The sequence below is a fragment of the Pleuronectes platessa genome, chromosome 12, assembly GCF_947347685.1.
Source record: "Pleuronectes platessa chromosome 12, fPlePla1.1, whole genome shotgun sequence".
Taxonomy (NCBI): domain Eukaryota; kingdom Metazoa; phylum Chordata; class Actinopteri; order Pleuronectiformes; family Pleuronectidae; genus Pleuronectes; species Pleuronectes platessa.
Window position 1 is genome coordinate 15,502,423 of NC_070637.1, and position 27,171 is coordinate 15,529,593.

Genomic DNA, 27,171 nt, shown 5'->3' on the forward strand with positions numbered 1-27,171 from the left:
CATGTTTCTCTTCATTGTTTTTGGAGCATCAGAAACTCCACCTCCACCTCCCTGCGCTTCACAGATCAATAGGATCGGTTCGGCCATGTTCACCTTCTCATCCACTGACCACTAAGAGAGCCCATCACACAGGCTTTTTATCTAAGAACACTTCCCCAATTTAGAGCTGGTCCCCCTCCCTCAGGGAAGACAGCCCCAGGCCTGTTAGATGGGGTCATATTGGTTTCCTCTGTGCTCACTTGGCCTCTGGCTAATGCCCTGCTCCACGTATGGATTTTCTGTCCTGTAATTCCTCAAGCTGTCTGCATGTGATCGGTGGCTCAGATATAATCCTGCAGAATGCGGCTGATTGCGGTGGTATATCTTCATCTTTATGTCTCGGTGTAGCGGAGAACTCTGCCAAAAAACCCACCGATGTTTGCCCCGCTATGGATTTGGAGAAGTAGCAGAGGAGTTGCACTTTGCGACTGTGTGACTTTAACCTTTTGTCAGATTTTCATTTGCTGGAACTGCCAGGATGAATGTGCGCTGCAGTTCGCTCGCAGAGTGTGTGTGTGTGTGTGTGTGTATACAGCACGTGTGTGTTTCTACAGTAATAAAGCATTGTTTTTGCCTTTTAGTGCAAAGTGAAACATTTGGGAAACAAGATGTTCGACAGCACAGCTTTCCTCCGTTTCAGCTGCTGTGTCAGCTGTTGTGTTTTTGTCCTCAGGTGAGGATGTTGTTGTGGCTGGTTCTGTTCCTGCCTGCCCACTCCTCGGCTCAGCGATCCGATCCCATGTTCTCAGCTATAACCAAGACCGCCCTCCCTCCTGACTACGACAACAACCCCACCCAGCTCAACTACGGCATGGCCGTCACTGACGTGGATGGGGACGGAGACCTGGAGATATTTGTAGCCGGGTGAGCAACGGGGAGTAGAGGGTGGTGTAAGATTTAAAAGTTAAATGAATTTCTCGCATTATGATCAGCCTCTAAATCCCCTTTACTCTTCATAAAGCTTCGCAGGTGCTCATTTTTTCCAATATACACAATTAGAGCAGCTAATTAAGTGCTGAGGCTTAAGTAAAAGTGCACTGTCATTTTCCGAACTAAAAGTTGAAGACAAAGGCAAGAGACTGAAAAGATGTGAGATGTAAGGTTGCCCTGAGGCTCACTCAGCTGATGAAAATGGATGTGATTGGATAGTGGGCCGTTGATGGGAGCAGTTTGGCAAGCAGGCCTCTATCCAGTGAAGCAGGGACGAATTTCTCCGTGCTTAACAGAATATAGATGGACCAAAATGACCCTGCTTAAGCAGCTATCATATTCAGCAGGCATCACGGAGGAGGGCACCACAAAACTTCATTGAGGATGAAACCTCATTTCATTAGGAATCAAGAATTTGCGGATGGAGCGTTTCGGTTTATTTTATGCTGCCGTTGTTGACCTTCGGTGCTTCTGCGCGGGATTGGTCAATCCTTTAATGTTCCCGCTGCAACTGTGATTATGGGTAAAGTCTCGGTGATGCCACGTTAACCGTCAGAACAGAAAAGAGTGTTTTAAAAGTGTTGATGGATCAGAATTCTGTCCTTTATGTGGTCTCATTTAACGACTATGTCACAAGGGCAGAATTTCAAAAGATTCTATACGTTTGCATATACAAATTAGACATTATTTGAGCCTAAATATCTAGAGGTAAAATAAGATTTTTACAGATTATTGTTGCTTCACCATGTTGCAATGACAGGATACTGATTTAAGTGACTTAGGAATAATAGTCCGGTTATAGCAGTGCCGAATATAAAAATTATGATGAAGAAATAAGTAGATTGGTGAGTTTAAAGAGCCTGAAAACCAATGTTCTCATTATAACCTAGGCTCTAAGTGAGGGCTTACCTCAGCCAGGGCCCAATACTCAAGGGGACTGTCGGTGAAAATGACAAATAACGCAATGTTAAAGACAGATACAAATTCCTGAATTCCCTGATGAGGATCTGTACCAAACTTAAATGTTTTTTTTCTCTCACCCATTCTGCATCCTATAAGCAATTTCATCAGAAATCCATCCAGTAGTTTTTGTGTAATCTTGCTTATAAACAAACAAAGTAAAACAACCAACAAATAAACAGACAGGGTTGGAAAATATAACCCTTCTGGGTGGAGGAAGTTAAGTGGTCCTTTATGAATTAAGTTCAAAAAGTTTTGTTATTGAACATCTGTTTTTTGTTATTATGTCAAAAATTACTTAACACAAGTCTATGCACCAATTATAACTTAGAAAAATTTATTTTAGTGGCAAGATTCTTGTTTACAACTTGTGATGCTCAGCCTCCGATTACATTTTGATGGTCTTAGTTGATTTCACTTGGGACAGATTTTCTGCAACTTTTTTCACCTACACAGTAAAACACAGTAAAACTTTCTAGTGGTTTAAGAATCAAATTCTGCATAAAACTCACAAGAGTCTTGAGCACAATCATCTGTAAATTAAGGACAATAAAATCATCTTCATTAGTAAATCCTCCAGGACTTCACTCAGGCTTCATGTTGGCAGTCTCCTGTGATGAACTCTTAACATCTTGCCCCCGGTGTCCGTTGACAGCTACAACGGGCCGAACCTGGTGCTGAAGTACGACAAGCACAAGAAGAGACTTGTCAACATCGCCGTTGACAACCGCAGCTCCCCTTTCTACGCCCTGAGAGATCGCCAAGGCAACGCCATCGGAGTGACGGCGTGTGACATCGACGGAGACGGCCGGGAGGAGATTTATGTCCTGAACACCAACAACGCCTTTTCTGGTACAGTGCAAACCGACACTCATGCACACTCACACAGGGGTTGGTTATAACTCAGGGGAAAAAAGTAGGAAAATCAGAAAGCTTATCTGATCTGAGTCTTCATCAGATAACACATAAGCTTTGTGAAGCTATTAATCAATCCCAGAGCTGCAGAGCGCATAACACCTCACCTCTGTCATTTTTGTTCAAAACCTCCCGACTCACATTTCCCACTTTCAGCCACGGCATCGCACTCGTACATTTCACCCACAGCTCTTGTATCGCGTGACGCCTCTTTACACTCCACACATTCTTTTGCCTCTCCTCAACTGTGCTGCACGTCTCTCCGCATCAAGGTCGGGCGACATACTCTGACAAGCTGTTTAAGTTCCGCAATGGACGCTTTGAGGATCTGCTGAGCGACGACATTAACGAACACAGAGACGTGGCAAACCGTATGGCTGGGCGCTCAGTGGCCTGTGTGGACAGAAAGGTACAACACGCACGAGCACACTCACGCACACATTGTATGCAGATGCACGCCGCCAACACACACACACACACACACACACACAAACTCCCTAGAGTGTCTTCTGTGTACATGCATGGGTGCCTCTGTTTGTTTACCAGTGATAACTCATGCCCTGCCTACGCCGCCCTTCTCAGCATGTGCGATGACAGTTCATTTGGGGGAATGGTGTGCCATTTTCTCTCTTCTGTCCATCGCACCAGTGTAATTATAGAAGCCAGGGCTCGTTTGTTTTATAGAACATCGCGCGAGGGGAGGAGTGATGAGTGCACACTGCTGCTTTCTGCCCGTAACATTTTCTCTCAGTCCCTTTTCCCATTGTTTCCTTCCCTCTTTCCACCTCCATTCCTGCAGTTTTTCCCCTCACCCCTGACTTGATGCGCTCGCACTCCTTCTTTGTGTCTTATCTCGTACACAAACGTACAGTTCTCACTTCCAATCAGGGGACGGGGTAAAGATGGTAATAGTTGGAACACGACAGCAGGGATCACAATACCTTTTTTTATTTAAAACCCCCGTCCCATCTCACTGAGCACTGATAGGTTACGCAGCTGCCAAAGCGATTGGAAAGATATCAACTTTTAATGGTTAATGGTTTTACAGGAAGCTTGGTGTGTGTTGTTCCGTGCTAGTTCAGCAGAGGGACCAGGAGATTACATTTTCCTATTGTTGAGCAGATTGTGAATAATACCAGGAGGTTGCACGGGCCAAAACGAGAGCGTGATGTTGGCCAGGTAGCTGATGAGTTTTGTTGTTTGTTTACTCTTCAAAAAAGTTTGGTTATTCAGTAAAAAAAAAAACAGGGATAATAATTTGTTCGACTCTTCTTGAAAGGGACGTCCATTCAATATTCTTACGCAAACTAATGAAAGTTACACATTGAAAGGGTTGTGTAATGAACTTATTGATTTTAAAAGTGCAATAGGTTAAATAAAAAGCACAATATGCATTTCCTTTTTAAATAAACAAATGGAAACATTACATCGGAGGTGGGGCCTCATTCCGCCTCACTCACCGTGGGCGGTGTAAAGGCATGTCACACCATCCAAAGTGCCAGTTCCAGTGACAGAAAGTAGCCTTGGGTTAAGACTTATTGAAAAATCATTGACTTTTAAGTCTGTTAAGTAACTGCCAGTGGCCTTCGTTGCAGTTCAGTCTCATTTTGTCAAGTTCTAAGTGTGTGTGTGTGTGTGTGTGTGCGTCTGTGTGTGAGAGTGACGGTGTGTAATGCTACCCACTCCTCCCGCCTCAGCAGCCCATAATGTGACGCCTGATGACATTTACATCACCCAGACTCATTTGCTTTTCTTGTCTTGTAAAAAATATGTTAAGGTTAACACAAATGGTGAGAAGGTGTGTGTGTCTGCATATGTGCATGTGTTTGTGTTGACAGAAATATGTTCGGCCTGGTGGGAAAGCTCATTGGAATCGAGTGTGTAGTCTATTAGTGTGGTTCCGTCTGTGGGTTTGTGTCTGCAGGGACTCTGACTGATAATGGAGTGTGAAATTAATCTCCAAAGGGAGGCAGAGGCAGGAGCATAGGGAGAGGCAGAGAGAGAGGGGGGGGGGGGGTACAGGGTGGGAAACAGGGCGGGGCAGATAAGGGGGGGAAGAAAAGGTTTGATTGGAAAAGGTTAAAGTATGCAGATAATATTCAGAGATAGGGAAGGATTTTAAAAAGGTGGTTGGCGGAAACGTCTGGTGATTTTCTATATGTTTGATATAGCTAACAAATCCTATGAAAACCCAAACAATTATCTGATCCTGTGAACCAGTATTGTCTGTAGCAGAGAAGCCTGATACATATTTTCCCTTGGTGTCATAAAACTCCACATTCTTGTCCAAAAACTACTAAAACTGTTCCCTGGGTGACATATACCTCTATTAAGACAATAGTATTTCTTTAGGTTGGTTCTACACAATCTCTCTGCTGCTATAAAATACTCGACAGGAAGTATTTTTATCCATGGCTGAGAAAAGTCCCCAACAACACTCAATTTACTCCTTTTCGAGTCATCTTTGGTAAAAGAAATTACAAATAAAAGGAATAAAGAAAAAAAAGTACTGTGTCTATATACCCACAGAGGATATTTGTCAGTTCATTTCCTTTTTTTTAATGATCAAATTGAAAACTGTTATTTTATCTCTGAAAAATGTGCAGCATATGTGCAGTAATGACGTTTTCAGTTTTATAACATTACTTTTACAGCTTAGCTGACTTGTAATAGCTGTTTTAAAATTTTCAAAAAATTTACATCATCAGGAATCTGCAGCCTGGAGCCACACCTTTTATTACATGCATGAACATTTCCTAAACCTCCATCTTACTGTGGTTGCATCTCAAAAACTATAAGCAGCTTAAACAAGGTTAAGAAACGCATAAATGGATTGTTTGGGTTTGTTTTGATGGAAAGTCAAATATCATCAAATTATTTCTTACTGTTGTGCTTTAAATCATTTTAACTTCTTTCATGAGCTGAAGTTTTGGACGGAGCATGATTTACTCTGAGCTTAAAGCAATAAGCATGATATCCACTTTATAAACATTTATTATGTAAAATAACTGTATGTATAAAAAAAAAAGAGAGAAATTAAATAAAAAATGTCTTTGCTTTTCCTCCCAGGGTACAGGACTCTATGCTATTTACATAGCTAACTACGCCAGTGGCACCGAGGGTCCTCATGCTCTCATAGAAATGGATGGAGTAGCGAGTGACCTTACGCAGGGCGTCATAGCCCTGTCCAATGTGGCTGAGCAGGCCGGAGTCAACAAGTTCACAGGTAGGTGTGGAGATATGACTCAGTGTGTGTGTCTGTGTGTCCATGTTTGTGTGTCTGTGTGTCTGTGTGTGTGTTGTTGGGACTTAAATCTGTTTACAGAGTCACTTTATGGGGACAATAGCCGGTCCCCATAAAGTAAATCATTACACTCTGAGATGAAGGCACGTTTTAAGATTAGAATAAGGGGTTAGACAAGTAGTAGTTAGAGTAAGTTTACAGGAAATGAATGTAAGTCCGTCATGGAGACACAACTGTTTGTGTGTCTGTGGGTGTGTGCCTGAGCCTGAGTGATGTAAGATCATCAGGCACTGCTGGACCTTCAGTCTGATTTACACAGACATCTGCAGAGGAGCATGTGCTGCTTGTTCCCGGAGCGTCTGAAATATAGGACCTCAGCACAGAGAGGCTGCTCGACAGGAGGAGAGTAAAGGAGAGCTGGAGAGGGGCCAAGCGAGGAAAAGAAAGAGAACATGATGAGTGTAAGCGTGCAAGAACATAGAAATGACTAGAGAGAAGTGTTAGTGGGCTCTTTTGGCCCTGTCAGCTGTTTACTCCAGTCAAAGTCACAGGGAAGCCAAGGGGAAGGGCGACACTCACATACATCAGAGCGGCTCAACTGCCCCCGACACGGTATCCATCTCTGCCTATAGGGTGGGTCCCCAAAACTTCTGAAGGTTTGAATAAAAGTATGTGGACGCTAGTGCACCACTCTTTAGTTTATGTGCAATTTAACTCAGTCTTCTCCAGGTGAGATGAAGAAAAGGATTAAATAGATTGTATCCTCTACGATAGAAGCTGACGGTGTCACTCACTGATTTATGGAAATTTAAATGAGCAAAACAGAAAGTAGGCATCATTGTCACTGTGGCTAAAGTTCTGTCGAGCAGCCATCCTGGCAAGAGAGTTGTAGTCAACAAATTACATATACAGTAAAAGCAGGTCCTGAATGCTTTTGGCACAGAGAGCAGTTCAAACCTCCAGTAAGGCCCAACAGTCCCTTTAGGAAACCACATTAAAAATCATTGGATCTGGATTTTTCTTTTATTTTTTTATTTTAGTGATTTATTCCTAGACAAATCAATGTTGGAAAACAGCCTATATCTTGCAATGTTGGAGCAAGTTAAATTATAATTTTTTTTATCCTGGATCTAACCCCTGATCCGGATCCACACCTAAATTAATGGGTTTCTCCCTCACCCATACCTTCCACCAAGTTATTTGAAATATAATGTGACTTACAGATAAATGCACATGAAAGCAAAACAATTTTGAAAGGAGTAATAAATAGTTAAGTTGAATCAGGTTATTGTGTTGTGTATACATATTCCTTTCCCCCCCTGATCCAGATCTGCACCAAAATGTAATGGACTCTTCCTCATGCCCATCCCCTCCATACAATTTTACAGAAATAGTTTTTGCATAATCCTGCTAATAAACAAACAAACAAGCAAACATAACTTATTTGGCAGAGGTAATAACAGCCACATAACTGTTTCAAATCTCCTCAAGGATGTTTGCTCTCCCTTCACCATTTCCGTTCCATTTATACTGTCAGCTATAAAATACTAAAGAACAAAAATAAATCTTTAAAAACGCTAAATTTATCAGAGAAAGAGGCTTCAGGAAATGATCTATAACAAGTTCAAATTTATATTTATTCCATAATCTAATTTAGAAAATCTAATTCACCAAGTATACAGATTGTTATCTCCCTGCACAGCTTGGCATTCATCTATCTCATCCTGACAACTTATAATTTCTGTATTACTTTATTTATTTTATTATCACTGACGAAGCAAATAAATATCATTTTGTGGGCAATGAAGAATATCTAATCTAATCTAATCTAATCTAATCTAATTTAATCTAGATTAATTCAGCATGTTACCCTTTCATGCACACTATTTCTTAATGTTTTATGTCGGTCTGTATTGTAAGCTGCTCTCTCCTGGGACACAAAATATTTTTAACCGACGTTAACTAATTAAACTGAAATTGTAATGATTTTCAACAAAATGTCTGACCTTGAAATGACATTTACTTACTTTGAAAAGACTAAAATTGTCTTGAGCCAATTCAACCCTGTGAGTCAAATTAAAGATGTGTGTCGTCCTAACTATAGAAGAGGAGAACCATAAATGTCAGAATTCAATAGTTCACCGTGATTTGTTTCTTTGATGACAGTGGCCCTCATGAGTGAAAACTGCTGCCTCTATGATATTATAAAGTGTCCACTGGAAAGACCTTGACCTTGATGCCCAGGTAAGTTTTAGAAGTGGGACGTGACTTAATATTTGTGCGGAACAGAATCAATCTTCATCTACTTTTTTTGGAGGCCAGCGGGGGGGGGGGGGGGGGGGGGGGGTGAGCAGAGTGAGCAGACTCCGAAAATCCTTGCGGTAGATGGAGATTCATCACACTGCAGTTGATCAGAGCGGAGGGGACACTGAGTGAAGTTGTATATCTAATGGTTACATATCTCTGGAGAGACGTGTGTGTGGTTTACGACCATTGGGGGCGAGTGGTGTTTGTCTGGCCCAGTAAATCAGGAGCGGGTCGTCTTCACCCACTGACTCTACGTACTGGAAGGACAATCAAAGCCCTTTCAGCTGCATAATTAGACTCCGCCGGTCGGAGATGAGACACTTTAGCGCAAAACACTTGACTTTATAGAATGTCATCGGGGAATCCTGGGGTGATGCTGAGTGCACTGAGCAGTCGCAAACATCTTTTCATCAGGAGAAAATCGCTGTTAGCTTTTTGCTCAATGCCAAAGGCTCCCAGCGTGTGTCGCGTCTTTGCATTGTTGTGTTTGATTGTGTTCGTCCCCAGGTGTGTGTGTGTCTGTGTGAGGGGGAGCCCATCAGTCAATGTGTGCGTCCGCCCTGCTCGGAGGAAATTGCCTGGAAAGACTATAATGATCCCCGGCTGATCTCTCTCTCGTTCCGTGCTCTGTTATTTCACCTGTTCCTCCGCGGCTTTTTGTATATTTAAAACCGTGTGCCGACCCTTAGCTTTAACCGTCTGCATTTATCTCATCCCAGAGGCTCATATCTGTGTTTCTGTCTGCGCAGGAGGACGAGGCGTCGTGGTGGGGCCCATCGTCAGTCAGACGCTCTCCGATGTGTTCTGCGACAACGAGTACGGACCCAACTTCTTGTTCAGGAACAACGGGGATGGAACGTTCACGGATGTGGCGCAGCAGGCTGGTGAGAGGAAACGAGTGCAGCAGATGACATAGATTATGTGAGTTTGGCTTTACATGATTAACTCATATCACCGTATGACTGCAGGTGTGGAGGACCCCATGCAGCACGGCAGAGGCGTCGCTCTGGCGGATTTCAACCGCGACGGCAAGACAGACATCGTCTACGGGAACTGGAATGGGCCTCATCGCCTGTACATGCAGCAGAATAACCGTAAACAGAAGTTCAAGGTGGGTTCACGTGGGTTTCCTCGGTATTTGCCAAATCCACATTCAGATAAATATCAGCATTTAGACCAAAACGTCCTGTGACTTCAGGTTTTTAATGAAACATAAAGTCTGTATACCTGTTTGAAAAGGTGGGCTGTAAAGGCTGCCGGCTGGGCACACACTCTAACTAGACGGTTTCCATTGGATGTTATAGGTAACAATTACCATTAACCCCTGAAAACTGCTGCTTAACATTAATACAACTTTAATATATGACCTCATCCGTGAAGATGCTTTGTGCCTGAGCGGATCTGCTGCCACGTTGCTTCTAGTAATCATCAAACAAGGTATTTCCTCATGGTTTAGATTGAGAGACTGAGGTTACCTATGGTGCACTTCAATTCAATCAAACCACACACTCATGAATATCAGTATTCTAAATGTGCCTGATTTTCCTTGGTAAAATTGGTGAAAATGTCAAAAATCGCCTTTGTAATGTTAAGGAAAGTGAAAATTGAACCCTCTTGGAAAGTCAATACGTTTTCATTGGCCGACACCTCCTATCTCCACCAGGTTTCAATCAAATCGGTTCAGTAGTTTTGTAGCGTGGTCCTGTGAACAGGCAGATGAGAGTCGTTCTTAGCGGATGTGAACATTGACAGAAGTTGTATGAAGAGTGAAAATAACTGGAGCTTTAAGATGAACTCTCTGCACACATGACCAATGACTGGAGAAAGCACCTGCAACCACATCTTTTAATCAAAGCAACGAGTGTCACAGGACGCTTTACAGAGTCAAATGAGTCCGGCTCAGTTTCCTCTGTGTCTAATGAGCAAGCAGAGAAAACACGGCGAATGCCAGCGGTCGACAAGGGAATTAGCATGAGTAGAGATAGAGAGGGATTTAAAGAGGGACGCGTGGTTGATTTACTCAGTGAACGACTCTGCAGACGACTCCTGTGAGACAGTGAGCAGCGTGCATGTGTTGTACAGACAGCGGCAGCCCTTGCTGTATAAATCCACAGAGGGTTTTGTGTTTGGTGATGTATGTGTCAGGACCTGGGACCGCATCTTTTACCAAAGAGATAAATGTCACAGGAGACATCTTTGTAGGGGTCAAATAAGAGGTTAATGTGTGATGGTTAGCCCTGAGACAATACCATCAGCATGACACGTACACACCCACACACCTCACACACACCTCATACACACACCCATGCACGCACTAACACCCAGAAGACAAATTAAATTAACTGGCCGATGGTTTTTTTTAAACCCAGATTGTTAAATCACAAGCCCACAACACATTTAAGACCCCTTTCCCCCTCATAAGCTGACGCTCCTACTAGCCTGTATTGACCTTTGGCATGCATAATGAAGCTGTTGTATCACTCCAGTAAACCGCTAATTAAATTGGGCTGAAACAGCAGCTTGACGGGGTAGTGGAAAGTGCCGATTAGGCCTGTTTGTGCTTTAATTAAAATCTATTGCCGAGGTTTTCCTCGCAAAAGCTTCAACGTGCACACACGCGGAAGCACAGCCTCACATATCTCATACGTATTTAAAGAGATGGAAAAAGGTCGGGGCAGACGTTTCTTGGTCGGTGCACTAAAGGCTGAGTAGGAGCCACCTTATAATGAATGGATGTAAGGCTGTGGTGTTCAGAATTAGATGAATATAATCATAGCCTATTATTAAGATCGTCATTACAGCGAGTCATAAATCTTGGATAATGAAAATATGAGTTACATCCTAAATTTAAATCACACTCTCAAGAATATAAATATTTCAATTTTTATTTACTATATTTATTAAATATTTAAAAAAAAATGCATTTCCCAGTCACAATAAATCCACTAAAGTTGTAAATACTTACTGTCCATTTTGAGAAACTTTATTCTCGACAAATCATAAACCGGTGACACTTTTCTTTCTCAAACTTTCTGCCCTCTTTTCCTGCAGGTTTCTCTCCTCCATTTGTGTTCGGGTCTTTTTCCTCTTATGGCTCATGTACTGTATGGGTTCTATTGTTTCTCTCTTCCTCCCTCGTGGCCTCAGTTGGCCATCCCCTCTCCTTCACCTGAGAAGCAGAAGGTCACTGTGGGCACCCCCCCCCCCCCCCCCCACAGCTTTATGAGCCTTATAATTAAAACAGGGAGTAAATACTGGAGGGAGTGAAAGGCCGCTCTATAACTCTTCCCCGACTTATCACCGTGTCACTGAAGCGAGGCGATATCCGTTACTTTCTCATGCAAAAAAAAAAAACTCCTCTGCTGAGGAGACTTTTTTTGGGGGGGGGGGGGGGGGAGAGTTGCAGTCTTCTTCTCTGATGCCAGAGGACGTAAAAAGGGTCTTTGTTCTCATCTGGAGGCTTCAGATGAATCTGTTTTCCAGGGGTGACCTACAGATCAGTGAGTAAACTGATGACAGATCAGTGTCTAACTCAAGGACCGGACACTGATTATTGATGGACACGTCTGCTGTGAAGATGAAACTCTTGACCTTATGTTCCGGGTTATGGAAGCATCTCTCTACCCAGTGACTCGGCTCACACGTCCTGTTCACATGTTGAATTTATAACATTTATGATGTAGAATGTAATAACAGGAATTAAGACATTTAGGCGAATCACAGTTTGTCTCTAAGGACTTAACCTGGTGCGACAGCATCTGGAATTTTTTATTTATTTATGTCGCCATCACAGTGTTTTTTAGCGAGCACTTCTCAGAATTCACTAGCTGCACCTCTTCTTTAAATGAAATAAAGTGCCCTTGGGCAAGAAACTGAACCTCCCACTGCTCTGTGGTTTGGGCCGACAGAGCAGACAAAAACAAACAAAACTCTGCATATCAACCTCAATTTTACATAGGAGACAAACACATTTTATAATTGTATAATTGTATAATTATAGAGGAACAAAAAAGACATTTACTGTATGTTTATGGAAGTGTTGGACGTAGCAGTAAAGCAACCTCTGGCTCTAACGCAAAAAAGGGAAAGAGCAGAACATTCAGTGAAAAAGCTAAATAAGAATTATATGAGAGTGTAAATAAAGATTCCTCCTCCCACTATACGGAAATGAAGCTAAAATATCCTGCATACAAACGCTGCCATCTCGTGCATTTGGAGCCAGAGTCTGAACAGTAGAGATCACGGGTTGGAGCGGCGGTATCGAGCTCCCGCTGATACACATTCTCGACCAATCACGAGTCAGCCTCACCTGTCAATCAGGACGTTTCACCTCATTTTACAGCATCAAATAACTAATTAAAACCAAAGTAACCGGAAACATATCGCTTGAACAATCTATCTATCTGAAATTACAGAAACCATCTTTGAGAAAACTTGATGAGGTCTGTATCCCTTCCACTGAGATGGAGGAGGTGGGATGTATGACCGATACTGCAGCCGGCCACCAGGTGGCGAATTAAGATGCTGTGGCTCCAATTTTGGGAGCTAATATATATATATATATATATATATACAGGCTTTGGAGAAACCCAACTACATAAGATGTGATATACTGTTACTATGCACAAATATGCTATGAGCATGGCAATAAAGACACATATTGTGAATCAATTCATTTTCAGAGCAGGTGAATTGTATTTTAACAGTTTCAGTGTGCTTTTCTGATTTGCTTTCACATTAAAATAAAGCTTTTCGTGTGTGTGTGTGTGTGTGTGTGTGTGTGTGTGTGTGTGTGTGTGTGTGTGTGTGTGTGTGTGTGTGTGTGTGTGTGTGTTTGCTTTTACTCCCTCAGGACATTGCATCCCAGAAGTTCGCCATGCCGTCTCCAGTCCGCACCGTCATCGTTGCAGACTTTGACAACGACAATGAGCTGGAGGTCTTCTTCAATAACATCGCCTACAGGGGCCCCTCCGCCAACAGACTCTTTAGGTACTCACACATATAGCAAACACTCAGACGCGCACCCACACACACACATGCTGTACAAGTATGGCAGTAAGTTTTAATAGCGCCTGCATGATGAGCTTAATGGAGTACTCTTGCTTCTTGATTTAATATTCTAAAACTAGGCCTGGAAGCTGAGAAGAATTTAAACATCCCAGCCAGGGATACTTATCTAGTCTGGCATCCCGCCTCCTCCTCCACACATGAATGAATCTTTCATTAAGACAGTTTAAGGTCTCCTTTTTGGCTCACGGTTTTGCTTCCTCTCCAGATAATATTAATGAACTCAGCCCTCAAAATATAATTTATGATACATATCAATTGTAAGGACGTAACAGGAGACTGAACGCGTCCTGTCTGAATAAGAATCTGATCTGGCCTTATTTTTCTGAACAGGATGCAGAAATCAGGGTGAATCTTGCTTTGAGCTGGTGGGTTAGAACCAGTATCTAATAATCAGAGTCAACACCAGAGCTTTCCTGGATCAGAATAGTCCTTCACATCGGGACAATGGAGGAAACCTGAAGTCTTTCTGGACACAGTGATGGTCTGACAGGGGTCACTGCTCCACAGCTCGTGGCTCTAATATAAAGACGAATCAGCTAATTCCACTCTGCTCTCTGGCTCCAACTATTTAGCTCAGGCTAATTAATTAAATACAGCTAATCAATATTTAGCTGAGCTGTGGAGCTCCAGAGCCAGGATCAGCACATTAGTGCACTGTGAAATGAAATTATACCCTGAGGAAACATGCAAATGGAAATGCTTTGTCACTACTGCGTGAATTTCAAAGTCTTCGATTGATGATGTTTCACAATTTACAACCTGTTTTCTTATTGTCTTCAAATCATGAAATCATTGTGGTTTGTAAACTAAATGACAGTGTGATATTAAGTTGGCAACAAAACACAAACAATGCAATATGACAGACTGAGAGCAGAAGACCAGACCAACACAATTTGAATCAGTGTGCTTACAGAAAGAAAACAGATACAATGAGGCAAAACCAGAAAATCAAGTAAATCAAGTTGAGGGAGGGTTCATGACAGAAAGATGTGTAAAGCAAGACAGGACTTTAAAATTTAACTTAATCATTTAATTTGATGTTGATTTAAAACAAATTTTCAAGTAAATATTTAAGCAAATAATAAGAAAATAAATAGTGTTTCATTCGTTGTATGTTTATATATGAGCCGCTTCTTATGTTTGTCCGTAGGAGTAGGCTTTTTTTTAGCTGTTCGAAAAATGCTTATATTAACTTACAACTACATTAAAGTGTATTATAGAGCATTAATGTATATGTACTGCTAAAAATATACTGCGAAATACAGGCACTGCCATTCTGATGTATTGTTGGGGAGTGTATAACAGTTAAAATCATTATTTAGAAGCTGAGCCAATGTCTCATGTAATCAACTATTCAACTTTGTCGACAAATAGATGTGGTGGAGTATAAAGTGAGATATAAAACTGAAAGACATAAAATTGAAATACTAGAGTACTTAAGTAGTTAATAAAGGTAAAGTACAAGTTAATCAACATTGAACTCTGTGAATGTGCAGTAGCTCTGGTATCAATGTTTTATGGAGGTTTGATGGGTCAGTGCTGTGATGTTGATTTGACAGAGTGAGCAGGAGAGAGCACGGTGACCCGCAGATTGAAGAGCTGAATATTGGGAAGGCGTCCGAGCCTGAAGGAAGAGGAACAGGTGAGTGTCTTCAACTCAGCGAGATCTTACAGAGGCAGAAGAGGAGCAAGCCTCATGTCTGCTAGTACAACAGTGCCCCAATAGATGGCAGCAGAGCTCCACTGGGGATCTGAGTGTCCCCATGAGCTTTATAAAAGAAAAATGACACGTTCCACATAATTAGTTCTGTGACACACACACAGTGTCCATGTTTCCCTGCATGAGGAGAATAAATGATGTTGTATTGACTGTTCCATGAAGTGCGTCATTACTCTGTGACTGTTCACCAGGAGCTGTAGCCACCGACTTTGATGGCGATGGCCTGCTCGAGCTGTTGGTGTCTCATGGGGAAAGTGCAGCGCAGCCGGTCTCTGTCTACAAAGTCAACCAGGTGAGTGTCTCTATCTCAAAGGCATCATCATGTCAACAGAACCTTGACCTTATGTCCCTCTGTCTGTCTCAGGGCTCCAATAACTCGTGGCTGCGAGTGATTCCCCGGACCAAGTTCGGTGCTTTCGCCAGAGGAGCCAAAGTTGTGTTGTACACGAAGAAGACCGGCCCACACACACGGATCATCGATGGCGGCTCAGGATACCTGTGTCAGATGGAGCCTGTCGCCCACTTTGGCCTCGGTAACACTGCATTTAAAGTCTTACAGACACATGACTGTTGCAGGAATTGTGGAGGTCTCTGTTAACAACACATCATCTCTGCTCTGCCTCAAAGCACTGATTATTACCTCCACCAAGGACGGTATGTTTTCACCTCTGTTCATTGGTTTGTAATCAAGATTACTCAGAACCACTGGACGGATTCCATGAAAGTTGGTGGGAGGACGTGATGTGGAACCTATTCAATTTTGTGCAGGTCCAGATCATGGGACCAGAACTATTTTTTAACTCTCTTAAAATCGTGAGGCCTTTTTCAACATTATTATAAACCAATTTCTAAGGGATTCATGGATCCTGATGAGAACAGCCTGACATTTTGTAATGAATAGGTTCACTTGTTTGTCTGTAAATACAAAACTTTAAAGAATTTTATTTACTACATTTCCACAATAATCTCCACCGAAGGACAGACAGAGGAAGAAAGGGACAGAACGAGCATCACCAAGTTGTAGTAAGAAGGAAAATGAAAACTCTGTTTGGGAAGCATTGTTTCAATAACTCCTGTCTGATTAGGCACCCATGGGGGAGTCAGGTATCTTTGTGAGGGAGCAGGGTGGACAAAGAGGGACGAGCTCGGGGACAGGTGCCGCAGCTGGAAGCCGGCCTGGTTACCCCCCCCCCCCCCACCCCCCCGGGACAGTTTGCTGGTGGCCATCCAGGGCTGCTGGCCCACCCACCACTGCTCGCTGGCACCGCTCACTGAGCCTGTTCTGTGTTAGGACTGTGCAAGCACAGCTCAGCTCCAAGAGGCCCTCAGTCACTTTTAATGCCTGATTACTCATAACACACTTAAAGGAACAAACTTTCCACACCATCCGTGGCGTCGGGGTGGACCTCCACACTTGAACTGCGTCACTACTGAAAAACACTCTCCACAGCTAAATGAGAGCGTGTCTGTGGGAAGAGAACAGGTGAGATGTTCTTTGGCTCTCGGGCGGCACACCTGCTCACTGGATCGCTGCGTGGCAAAGTCAGCAGAGATCTGTTTACACTGAAAAATGCCACTTTAATTAATGGCTGCAGAGGCCCTGTGGAGAAGGACCTTCTCTGTGCCTGATTGAAATAGTTAATGGAGAGAGAAACCACTGTCTCTCACTCTGTGGGTCAGTGAAGAGGACGATATATTAACCTACAGTGAGTAGCCTCCTGTATGAGCCTCTATAAAGGTCTTTTGAATATTGAACTGTGTGTCGTCTGTGCTGTTTGTCTGACCAGGTAAGGACGTGGCCACCAACGTGGAGGTGTACTGGCCAGACGGTCGTTCAGTGGCCCGACCCCTGGAACCCTCAGAGATGAACTCAGTGCTGGAAATCCACTATCCAATACACAAGGAGGAAATCACTCCAACTGTAGAAATAAAGGTACAGCAGAGTTTCACGATGCTCAGACAATCTGGATACCTGCAGGATTGTATCACCAGCACAATGACCCTCTGGGGTTATTATCAAACTAAGGGGCAGGAGCAGCACTGAGGTAAATCAACTGACATGATAAGAAATTAATAGCTTTGTTACCGAGAGAGCTTGTGTTATGGGGGCGCGGCTTTTAGGAGGGACGGACTCACTGGTTGTATATATAAGTGTAGGATGCTCTTGCTAGCTTTCCCAGGATTACCAACCCTAGCTTTAAAATAAAAATCCAACATGTATAGAAGCATCTGCATTTGTTAGTTGTTTCTCCACTTGTTTACTTTGCTTTAACTAGTCACCTCTATGAACAGTATCATGACGATTCTAATGTTTGGTTTAAAAAAAAAAAACTGATTAACCTGGTTGTGCCTTGCAGTGTGGTGATGGGTTTGCTCTGAACGAGAACGGCCGCTGCACTGGTAAGTTGATCAGACTCATCGTCCCTGTTGACCACCTTGTGTTTTGTGTCCTAAATTTAAAGCAGGAAGTGTCTCCCCCCCCCCCCCCCCCCTGCCCCCCACCTGCCTCCCTCAGATAAAGATGAGTGTACCCAGTTCCCCTCTGTCTGCCCCCCTGACCGCCCCGTCTGCACCAACACCTACGGCAGCCATAAGTGCCGGGCCAAGAGGAGATGCAACCAGGGCTTTGAGCCCAATGATGATGGGTCAGCCTGTGTGGGTAAGTGGTCCTGGCAGAGTCGGGGTATAGACTTAGTTTGATTACCAGGATCTGGAGAACAAAGGAAGCACTGCCGGAGAACCAGATGCCTTAAGCTGCCATTAAGTACTCTGGTTTTGAGTAAAAAGCTTAGAGGTGCTAACATTCCTCTGACCATGTCCCCTCTCTGCAACCCGCTGTCGTGCATGACTGACTACCCCCCCCCCCCCCCATCAGAATGGGCTCTCTTTTTTTCAGCCGTAAAGACGCAGATGTTGGCTAACTTTTCCCTGCCCTCTGTCTCGCCCCTGTCTCTGCAGCCCAGGTGGCATACTTCGGGGGGACGCAGTCTTCCGGGCAACGCAGGTGGTCGGGCCTTTCCTTCTGGCTGCTCTCCATCTCTGTGCTGCCACTGCTCTCTACTCATCTTCAGACTGGACTCCTGTAGCCATCACTGTCCTTTCCCCCCATCCTAACTCTCTCCACTGCTTAACGGGGACGTACAGAAACTCTCAGAGAAAACTCTTCGCTGAAACATCCTCTCCTCTACGGATCTCGATATTTACAGTCTCAACCCCGTCCCCCCCCCCCACCTCCTCATCACTGCTATGTGTCACCTCTTGGCTCCCAGCCCCCTCTGGACTATAAAGACACACACAGGGAGCATGCTCGCTGGGAGCTACGGGGTTCAGAACTAACTGTGTCACACCCGCGGAGTCCTCACGTCATCACCTGGCACTTATCTTAGAGGGACCTGAACCGAGGCCAAGTCAATAAGTGGAGCCGCGGCGTATAAACCTCTGCACGTACGGAACTGGCTCCGCACACCACATTCATTAGAGGCACGCCGAGGCCCCATCTGTATCTCCACAAGGCCGCAATGTTAATCCTAACAATGTCACTCTCATTCTGATTATGGGCTCACTGGGATGCTGAGAAACACCAGGTCTACACACTCTAGGTTGTGTGTGTTTGTGTGTGTGTGTATGTGTGTGTGCCTCTCCAAAGAGGCGGTCGGCTAGGGGAACATATGCCAGACCATCTGTCTCTCCGATGGTAGGTTACATTTGGTTACCTATAAATAATAGAACGGCACAGTGAAGAAGATTAACACACGTGTAAGGGTTCTAAATACAGTGACTGGAAGGCTTACTTGAACCCATCATTTATTTATCCGTTTTTAAATCATTCTCCAGATACAGTTGTACATTTCTAAGATGACATTAAGTTGTTTATGTCTCGTGATTTGTTTTCCTTGTTGAATCTAATAAGCATCAGGGAACAATTGAGGATGTGAAGATGAGGTCACGTTGATGTTTCTTGCTCATGAAGATGGCGTCCATATCATTCAATAAAATCTACAGAAATTATATTAAAATTTTAAATATACAGATTTGAAGTTAATGTTTTAATTATTCAGGCATTGTAGCTGCTAAAATGTACTTTACTCTATCGTAGTATATTAATCGTTTCAAACATTTCTACAAAAGATAAGGCTGCTGATGTGCTTTATTTTGGTTGATGTCAACACTAGTATGAAATTACAAAAATCAATAACATGTTAGTTTAATATTTTTTATTAATTTCCGAAATAGTCAAACGTAATCGCATGTAGTTTTGTGAAATAGCTTATCGCTGCAGGGTCCAGCAAAGAGGCCTCAAAAGTGTATTTGTGGGAACTATTTTTCATTGTTGATTGGGATTTTTAAGGGATTTGTTTACAAAGAAAAAGTGTAATATGATTAGACCGACTTTTTAAGTTGTGTATATCGGCTGCTGTGATTTTGTGGAATAATCTATCACAAACCATATCTGCCTATTTGCTGCAATGTAATTGGGTTTCACGTAGACTGTGATACAGTGCAGTGAAAAAATCAAATAAAAGCACAAGAAACCCTTAATTTTGATTTAACACTACCAATGTAATTCTGCAGCGGCTGCCACATCTTTTTCAAAACTTGTTTTAGGAATCTAATAAATATTTCTGGCAGGAGGAATTACCCAAAAGTGAAAACATTGTCTTACACAAGATGTTGACGGCTGCTTTCAAATCATTGCGCAGAACAACCTCAGTTCTCATCCCTGCAGGCCCGACCGCAGAAGCTACACAACTCACATCTACTCCAGTGTTACACCACAGTCACTGTTGTTGCAGGGGATCGATTTATCATCAGGTGTTGACCAGTGCAGTCCTCCAGAGAAAGGCCTTTGTTCGTCTGTGTGTGTGTGTGTGTGTGTGTGTGTGTGTGTGTGTGTGAGATTCCTTGATTTCTCCCTCTTCACTCTCTGAGGCACGTGTTACATATTTTGGACAATTGTTTCGCCATAAACCTCACATTCCATTGTTGAAACGGCTCCAGACGCAGCCCCTCGACATCAGCCGGCTAATGAGCTGGACCCGACACCACAGATGCCACCTGTAAATCGAAACCATTTCAGCTGAGACTGGACTTATTTCTCTCCGAGACCATTTTAATGAAATCTGAGAAGCATCAGAGCATGAAGAACGACTAAACAAATGATGATGGATGTGTCAGAGCTGCTCAGCGCGGGTCTCTGCTGGATCCACGTTGACAATGTGGTCACTCGCCCTGCGTGAGCCAAAGACTCTGAGGAGAGCGAGAGCTCCAGAGGGGTTCAGCAGGATCCAATCAAGTCCAATGCTTTTATATATGTTCATAGAAATGTTCCTTTATGTCAAAGAGGCTCGGCCGAGGATGTTTTTTAGTTTTAATCTCGGGTCAGGACTTGAACTGTGACCCCAAGCTCTGACGTGTCTGCTCACAGTTTGCAATGAACAATAACCTCCACATGTGTTTATCAAAATTGCACGCTTTAACGGGGTCACACAGGTGTTTTTAACCCCATCGCTCACATTCACCTACTGAAACGTCACAGTCCTTATGGACCTGTAGTCAATTGTTGTCAAAAACATGGTTGTGTGAATCCAGTTTGTATTTTTTTCCTATAAATGTGTTGAAGTGGTATTTCAGCCGATTCTAGTATACCGCTGAATATTGTGGGCTGTTTGACAACTTCCATGTACATGCAACTGAACACACTGTGTGCAGTATTTACTGTGTCTACTCTGCCCGGTCATACATGCAGGGGGGGGGGGTCTCGCAAATCACAGGTTTCACATGTGACTCATTTCTGTGAAAATAAATGAAAACATAATGTTCATAGTGATGGATTACTGAAAGTATTGTTAAATATTTTCTGTATTAGAGAGTGGAAGCCAGTAAGTAGAATTTACAATATATGATACATGTATAAGGATTGATGACATGACTGATCACCAAAAGTGAAGCCAGAGTGTCTTGATCGCCCCCTGGGGGTTGGCTGCAGTCTAGGTCATAAACCCCGCCTCCTCAGGTGGCTGGGATATGGACCAAACTAATAAGTCAAAGTACATGTTCGTCTCTGTCAAGTCAGGTAGTTCTAATCCCAATGAGGTTTTTCAATTGTCCATAATCTGCTAATTATGGTTAGAATGAGGTATTTAATGCTATAAAAACAAGGTGAAATGTTATGATTGACAGGTGAGACTGACTCACGATTGGTCGATTGTATGTATCCGCAGGACCCTGATACTGTGGCTTTATCCCTCAATCGCTGCTGTGCAGGCCCTGACTCCAAATGATGATTCATTTGTACCTGGAATATTTGGGCTTTTTGGACACTGTGAGGAAGTGAAGACGAATCATCCATCTCTATGTACAGTTTAACTACAAAGACAGAATCGAGCCAACGAAGAAGAAGCAAAACTTAAGAAGAAAATCTAACTATTTAATGTAGTAGAACAGATGCACTGACAGATATTCAAAAACCTGCAGGAAGGAGACTCTCTTTGTGTGTGTGTGTGTTTCAGGATCAAAGCATTATTTGTACCCTTGAGGCTCCAGCTGTGTTTCTTTCTGCTGATATGAACAGTGAGTGGAGAGGCCCTTGTGCAACATAAAACCAGGAACACACGATGCTCAACGTGTGCGTTTCAGGGAAGATCGGACCTGTGCATGTGTCTATGTGGCCACGTGTAGCGCCTGTTTGTGTGTGGCCTCGTGCTCCATGTGGAAAAAGAATCCAAATGCATAAATTGTTTGTTCTTCAGACCACAGATCACAAAATGTCCCACAAACAGCAGTTGCATAATGGACACACAATGAACAAGTGCTCACAGAACAGGACAGAAGATCAGACATGAAAGGATATTGGTACTGTACGGAAAATGTCCAGAGCAAGGAGACGAGAAGAAAAAGCTGCATAAATGTGGCTGTATACAGAGCAGTGGTCATTTCTTTTAAACCTGGTCCAGTTAGCGTGAACGTTTATTTTCTCTCGAGATAAAAAACAACCGAGTGGGCTTTTTTTTCCCGAGCTGTCTGCAAACGTCTGTCTCCTGCGTCTGCTGGTCAACGCCGACCTGAATCCAATAAAGATGCACTGGGGTTCGTCGAAGCCTGAGATAAAAACAAATGCTTCATCATCACTGCTCTAATTGCCTAAGCACATCTTAAGTCATTTGATTTCAATTAGTTTGACTCATTTCCCCGTGCCTGAGCACTAAAACAACTCAGTGACGTTAGAGATTGAGCTACTTCAGCAGCCGTTTGAGCATGAATGGCATCGCACACAGCAGCAGGCTGTTAAATAGGTTATGGATTATTGTAATTGCTGCTGTTTCCCAGGCATATTTCCAACACATCAAGGTAATTAAATAAGAGATATAACGTTATCAAACCTAATGGGATCTATTCATTTCCTTTACCTAAAGTGGCCACAAGAGGCTGCAGCGATTCTCAGTATGCAATAGGCAGAAGGAAAGAGTATTGAGTTTTTCATTTTGTTATATTTTAATTTTATTTCTTGTATTTCCATAACTTTTTCTCAAAGAAGCTTTAAGACATTTTTGTTTGACATCACACTGATTTATATTTGCAAATATAATGTAATTAAATTTTTTATTTTATGCAGACTCTGGCTTCAAATTCCGCGCAAGATTGCATTTGTATCTGGGAGATTTTGACTTAGTCTCTAAACACTGGGAGAAAGTAACGACTCATCACCCACCTGTCATGCAGTCATACAGTCTTAGCTACAAACCAAGTTATTCATAAGTCTGACAGGATGAGAAACACTGGTTCATGAGCCATGAGTTCGGCAAATTATCAAAATTAGCCAAGAATGTTTGAAAAGACTGCCTCATTGAGCAGAAATTAAGTCTAAAAGCCAAAATAATGCAAAACAAATGAGTCTCCAAATCCATCTATTTACAGCTGGAAGCACATGAAGCGATGTCAATGTGTCAGAGAAGATCTTTGACAATGTGTCTAAGATCTTCCTCTGTGAGGTCTTATCCCTGTTTCACCCGGTGCTCTGCAGGTTCTCACTCCCGCTTCGTTAAAACAGCCGTCAGGCAGGGCAGTGACAGACGGAGCGCAGTGTGTTTGCCAACAGATCGAAAGCAGAGTGAAACACAATACCCTGTTTCACAATTAACCAAGGTGATCAAAAGTGACATTTTAACTGGAACCACACGTTCCCAGCCTCCAACCTCGTGTTTTCCTGCAGCGTTCTGGGGCTGCGCTTGGTGGAGGTCCAGCGGCAAACACAACACAAGGACTGTCAATCACGATGAGGTTAAACAAACTGAGCGGATACTCCTGCCAAGGCCAACAGGCAGGGTAGAGGTATATTGGGTGGGGGAAAAAAAAAAAAAATCGATTTTAAGGACAGCCTCCAAAACCAGGGTAAGCAGAATAAATCAAGTGTGGCCAAAACACAGTGAGAGACAAATCCTGCCGTTTCTGCCGTGTCCTACCTCCTGAGTATCTCAGCACTGCGGTTTTCACTACAGAGCAAACAAATATGTAAAATCAGATACAAAGTCCGTGCACATGTTCAACTAATAAGCCAGAGAGAGAGTCTGTGTGTGGGAAGAGTTTGTGTGCAGAACGTCAGCACAGGCACTGGATCTCTGCTTGCTGCATCAAGCAGGACACAGTTTATTGCACAATCATAACTCACCGTGATCCTAAATTTGGGCAGATGTAGATAAATGGGTTTTCAGGTGCCTGAGCGGGCACAGCCAGAGTTTTGCTGCCTCAGGAGACTCTGTGTTGGACTGACAGAGTCACCGCGCTATTGTGTTTGGCTGAATTCCTGCTGTTTTGTTTGCTTACGTGGAGGGAGCTGAACAAGTGTGATCCCGGTTGAAGAATGCAGCAGTGAAACTTCTGCACAGGTCTGTCTCTGATGCCTGGAGCGTCTCCTGAAGGAGCTCTGCGTTTGATGATCTGATGCACACAGGCACAGCATTGTGACCTTCACCCTAACGACTGCACTGCGTTCGCCAGGCACCACGGCCAGTGAAAACACTGTCGGAGCACAGGGGCCGCAGCAGGATACTGACTTTCTGTCAGCTTTCGGAATAAACATTTTAAGCAATCAATACCAGAAAGTGCCCCCCCCCCCCACACACACACACACCCCTGTAGGTCTGTGACTCAGACAGAAAGGAAATAGTGGAAAAGGTTAAGCAGGCCAGTTTTTTTTTTTTTTCCTTATTCGAGAACAAGGAATGAAAGATCAGGAAGGGAGCAGAGAAAGTAGAAAAGAAAGTGTCGGGCAGCCGGGGAACGTGGGCAACGCTTAAAGCAACAACCTGTAGCAGCGGGCGAGGGAAAAGACCCCGAGTAAGAAAGGAGGCCTGTGAGGGAGAGAGTGTCTTGGGCGCGAGTGACCTTTGCCGACAGGTGTTGAGACGTTTCTTCACTCCCTCGACTTCTTTAAGAAAATATCAGTTCACTCTCGGCGCTCCTCCCGCCTCCTGTCATATTAACTAAGCCTCCGTGTCTGCCAGAGATCATCACTCATTATTGGCCTTATGAGCAGGCTATGATGGATCTACTGTACACCTCTCATGCACACGCACACACGCACACCCTAGGGCTGTCACTGATGCAAAAGAAAATTCCAATTAAAAAAAGCAGGACTCAAAAGTGTACTCCCATTATACTTAGCTTCATTGAGTGATTGTCCACTAGGGGGCATTGCAACAACCTGACATAGAAGAAGCCTTAGGAACAACAATTTGGATTCATGTTTTTTTCCCCACTTAATGACGTTGATGATAATATGTATTTTAGCTCTGTATAGGGCTCCACAAACTCATGAGGGGAATATCTAGAAATAATTAGAAGTAATTTACAGTACATGTCTAATACAGTTATGCAAATGGCTGGTTTGTTTGGGAAAAGAATGTAAAAAATATTGTGCATCAAAAAGTTTTATCGCAATAGAATAATTTAGGTTTTCCCTTTATTACCAAAATCTTTAGGTGACATTTGTAAAACTATGATTTTGGCCTTTTTTCCACAAAATCTAATTAAAATCATCAGACACAAGATAAAAAAAGACTCAGTGGGCACATTATATCTTTTCCTTTACCTTCATTAAAACTTCTGCAGACGTCCATTGTCCCTAGACTAACAAAACAATTGTTATGGTGGGGGAAGTTGATTATTAATTGGTGTTTACATTAGTCACAGACCCCTGCACCATTTTTAGTGCTCGGTGGAAGTTTAACCGTTTAGAGAAATGGATCCATTAGAAGGGTCTGGTTCCAGTTTTGGTTGTGCCTGACATGCAAAGGAAAACAAGTTACTTATCTCAAACTTTGGTGATGCTGCAGGCATATGTGTGGAGCATCTAATCTGGAACATGTGCACCAAGTTACCTGCTGGAAGGAAAAGTTACCTGTCAGCTGAACACAGAGTCCTAACCTTTCAAATTCCAGTTCTGAACTTTATACCCCTCCTTTAGGGCACTTGGCACAATGCTGGAGCTACTGTGCACACACACCACACAACACTCGGTTACTGATTTTTCTTCTTTTGTGGGAAGAAAGTATCAGAGTAAGTGAATAACAACGAGAAAAAGTGCTCAAAACTACAGCCTGGTGAAATTGAAGTTGCTGTAATCAACATATTTGTATTTCTGTTTGTGTGGCGGGCAGGAACAGACTTCTTCATTTTTAAACGTAAGATTTTAGGACTGAGCAAATAGAGGATTTTACATTGAACCTAAAATTGCACTCTGAGTTCATACCTCGGCCAAGGCCCAACTGTCCCCTTATGAAACCACATTTAAATTAACTAGACCGGGATCTGAGCAGATATTGAGTTTCTAAACAGCAGCATGAACTGAACCTTGTTTCGATACCAACAGAACAGCAGCCTGCAGTCACAATGATCATAACATTCTTTATTCTTCTCTTTGAAACTCTTCTGTCAATACTTTACTATCAATAATAATCAGCTTCAAGATTAAAAAAAAGACATAAATCCATGTTAATTAATAGGTAAATAATCTGATGTAAACATATAAACAGCATCAAGATGTAGTATTCCTCTCGCAGCAGCAGCATGGCTGAGGGACGTCAGGGATTTGACTCTTATCATCTGGTAGTCACGTAGTTTACTCACACATCATGCAGCATTAAACATCAATGCAGTTCATCTCCCCGACGCAAAAGAGTTCAGAGCTCAAATGGTACGAAGACTCTATAAACACCATCTTTTTTACTTTTAGGAAGACATCTTACCATCACTTGAAACAGCACACTGGTGACTCCACAGACCTGCTGCACTCTAAAATACAGAACAGGATAAATATATGGCAAGTGAGGATTTATATACTGAAATGGACGATACATCATCAGGTGGACTGCAGCTTTTATTGCTCCTATCCTGACACTCAGGATGATGGAGGATCAAGGACCCAAAGTTTAATCTGTGCAGTAATAATGTACCTTTACCAAAAAAAAAAAAAATACATTTGCTACCATCTCATAATCTTGACTCCCATCGATTGTCTTCATTAATCAAAGAAGTACTGTATTTCCTGGAAGAACAAGCTATATAACGCCTCGTAATATGGTACATGCTGCTTCTTTTTCACCTCAGTCTATAAGGATAGGATCAGATATTTTTTTTATCTGTTCATTAAAAGGTTCACTGGAAGAGTTATTGGTTGTTATGGAAATGTATCCTGTAGTCTTTCCTATTCTTTCAAAGTACATGGTAAACTAACGGTAATGTTTACATGTTAGCGTCTTATCTTAGCAAGTGAAAGTCGTTAGTTTTGCAGGTATTTGGTCATAAACCAGTGTTTTGACAAAATAAAGTTAAGTAAAATTCATCCTGTTAGCAACAATTAACCACATTTTATATCAATCCGTCCAATGGTTCTTGTGATATTTCATCCAGAACCACAAATGTCCACCTCATGGTGGCGCTAGAGGAAAAATCGATAATCTATATCTGGGACGTGTGAATTTTGTGCTAA

The 27,171-nt window shown here is 42.9% G+C and overlaps 1 protein-coding gene across 1 annotated transcript; it reads left to right on the top strand.

Moving 5' to 3' along the window:
- The first annotated feature begins 269 nt into the window (after positions 1-269).
- crtac1b (cartilage acidic protein 1b) lies at positions 270-18,271 on the top strand. Its single transcript, XM_053436677.1, is given in 16 exon segments — positions 270-403; positions 405-453; positions 680-903; positions 2,585-2,781; positions 3,117-3,253; positions 5,914-6,070; positions 9,145-9,279; positions 9,364-9,506; positions 13,248-13,384; positions 15,025-15,107; positions 15,377-15,477; positions 15,550-15,718; positions 16,973-17,118; positions 17,543-17,585; positions 17,701-17,844; positions 18,144-18,271. Coding segments are annotated over 16 exon segments (2,127 nt in total).
- Positions 18,272-27,171: the final 8,900 nt, after the last annotated feature.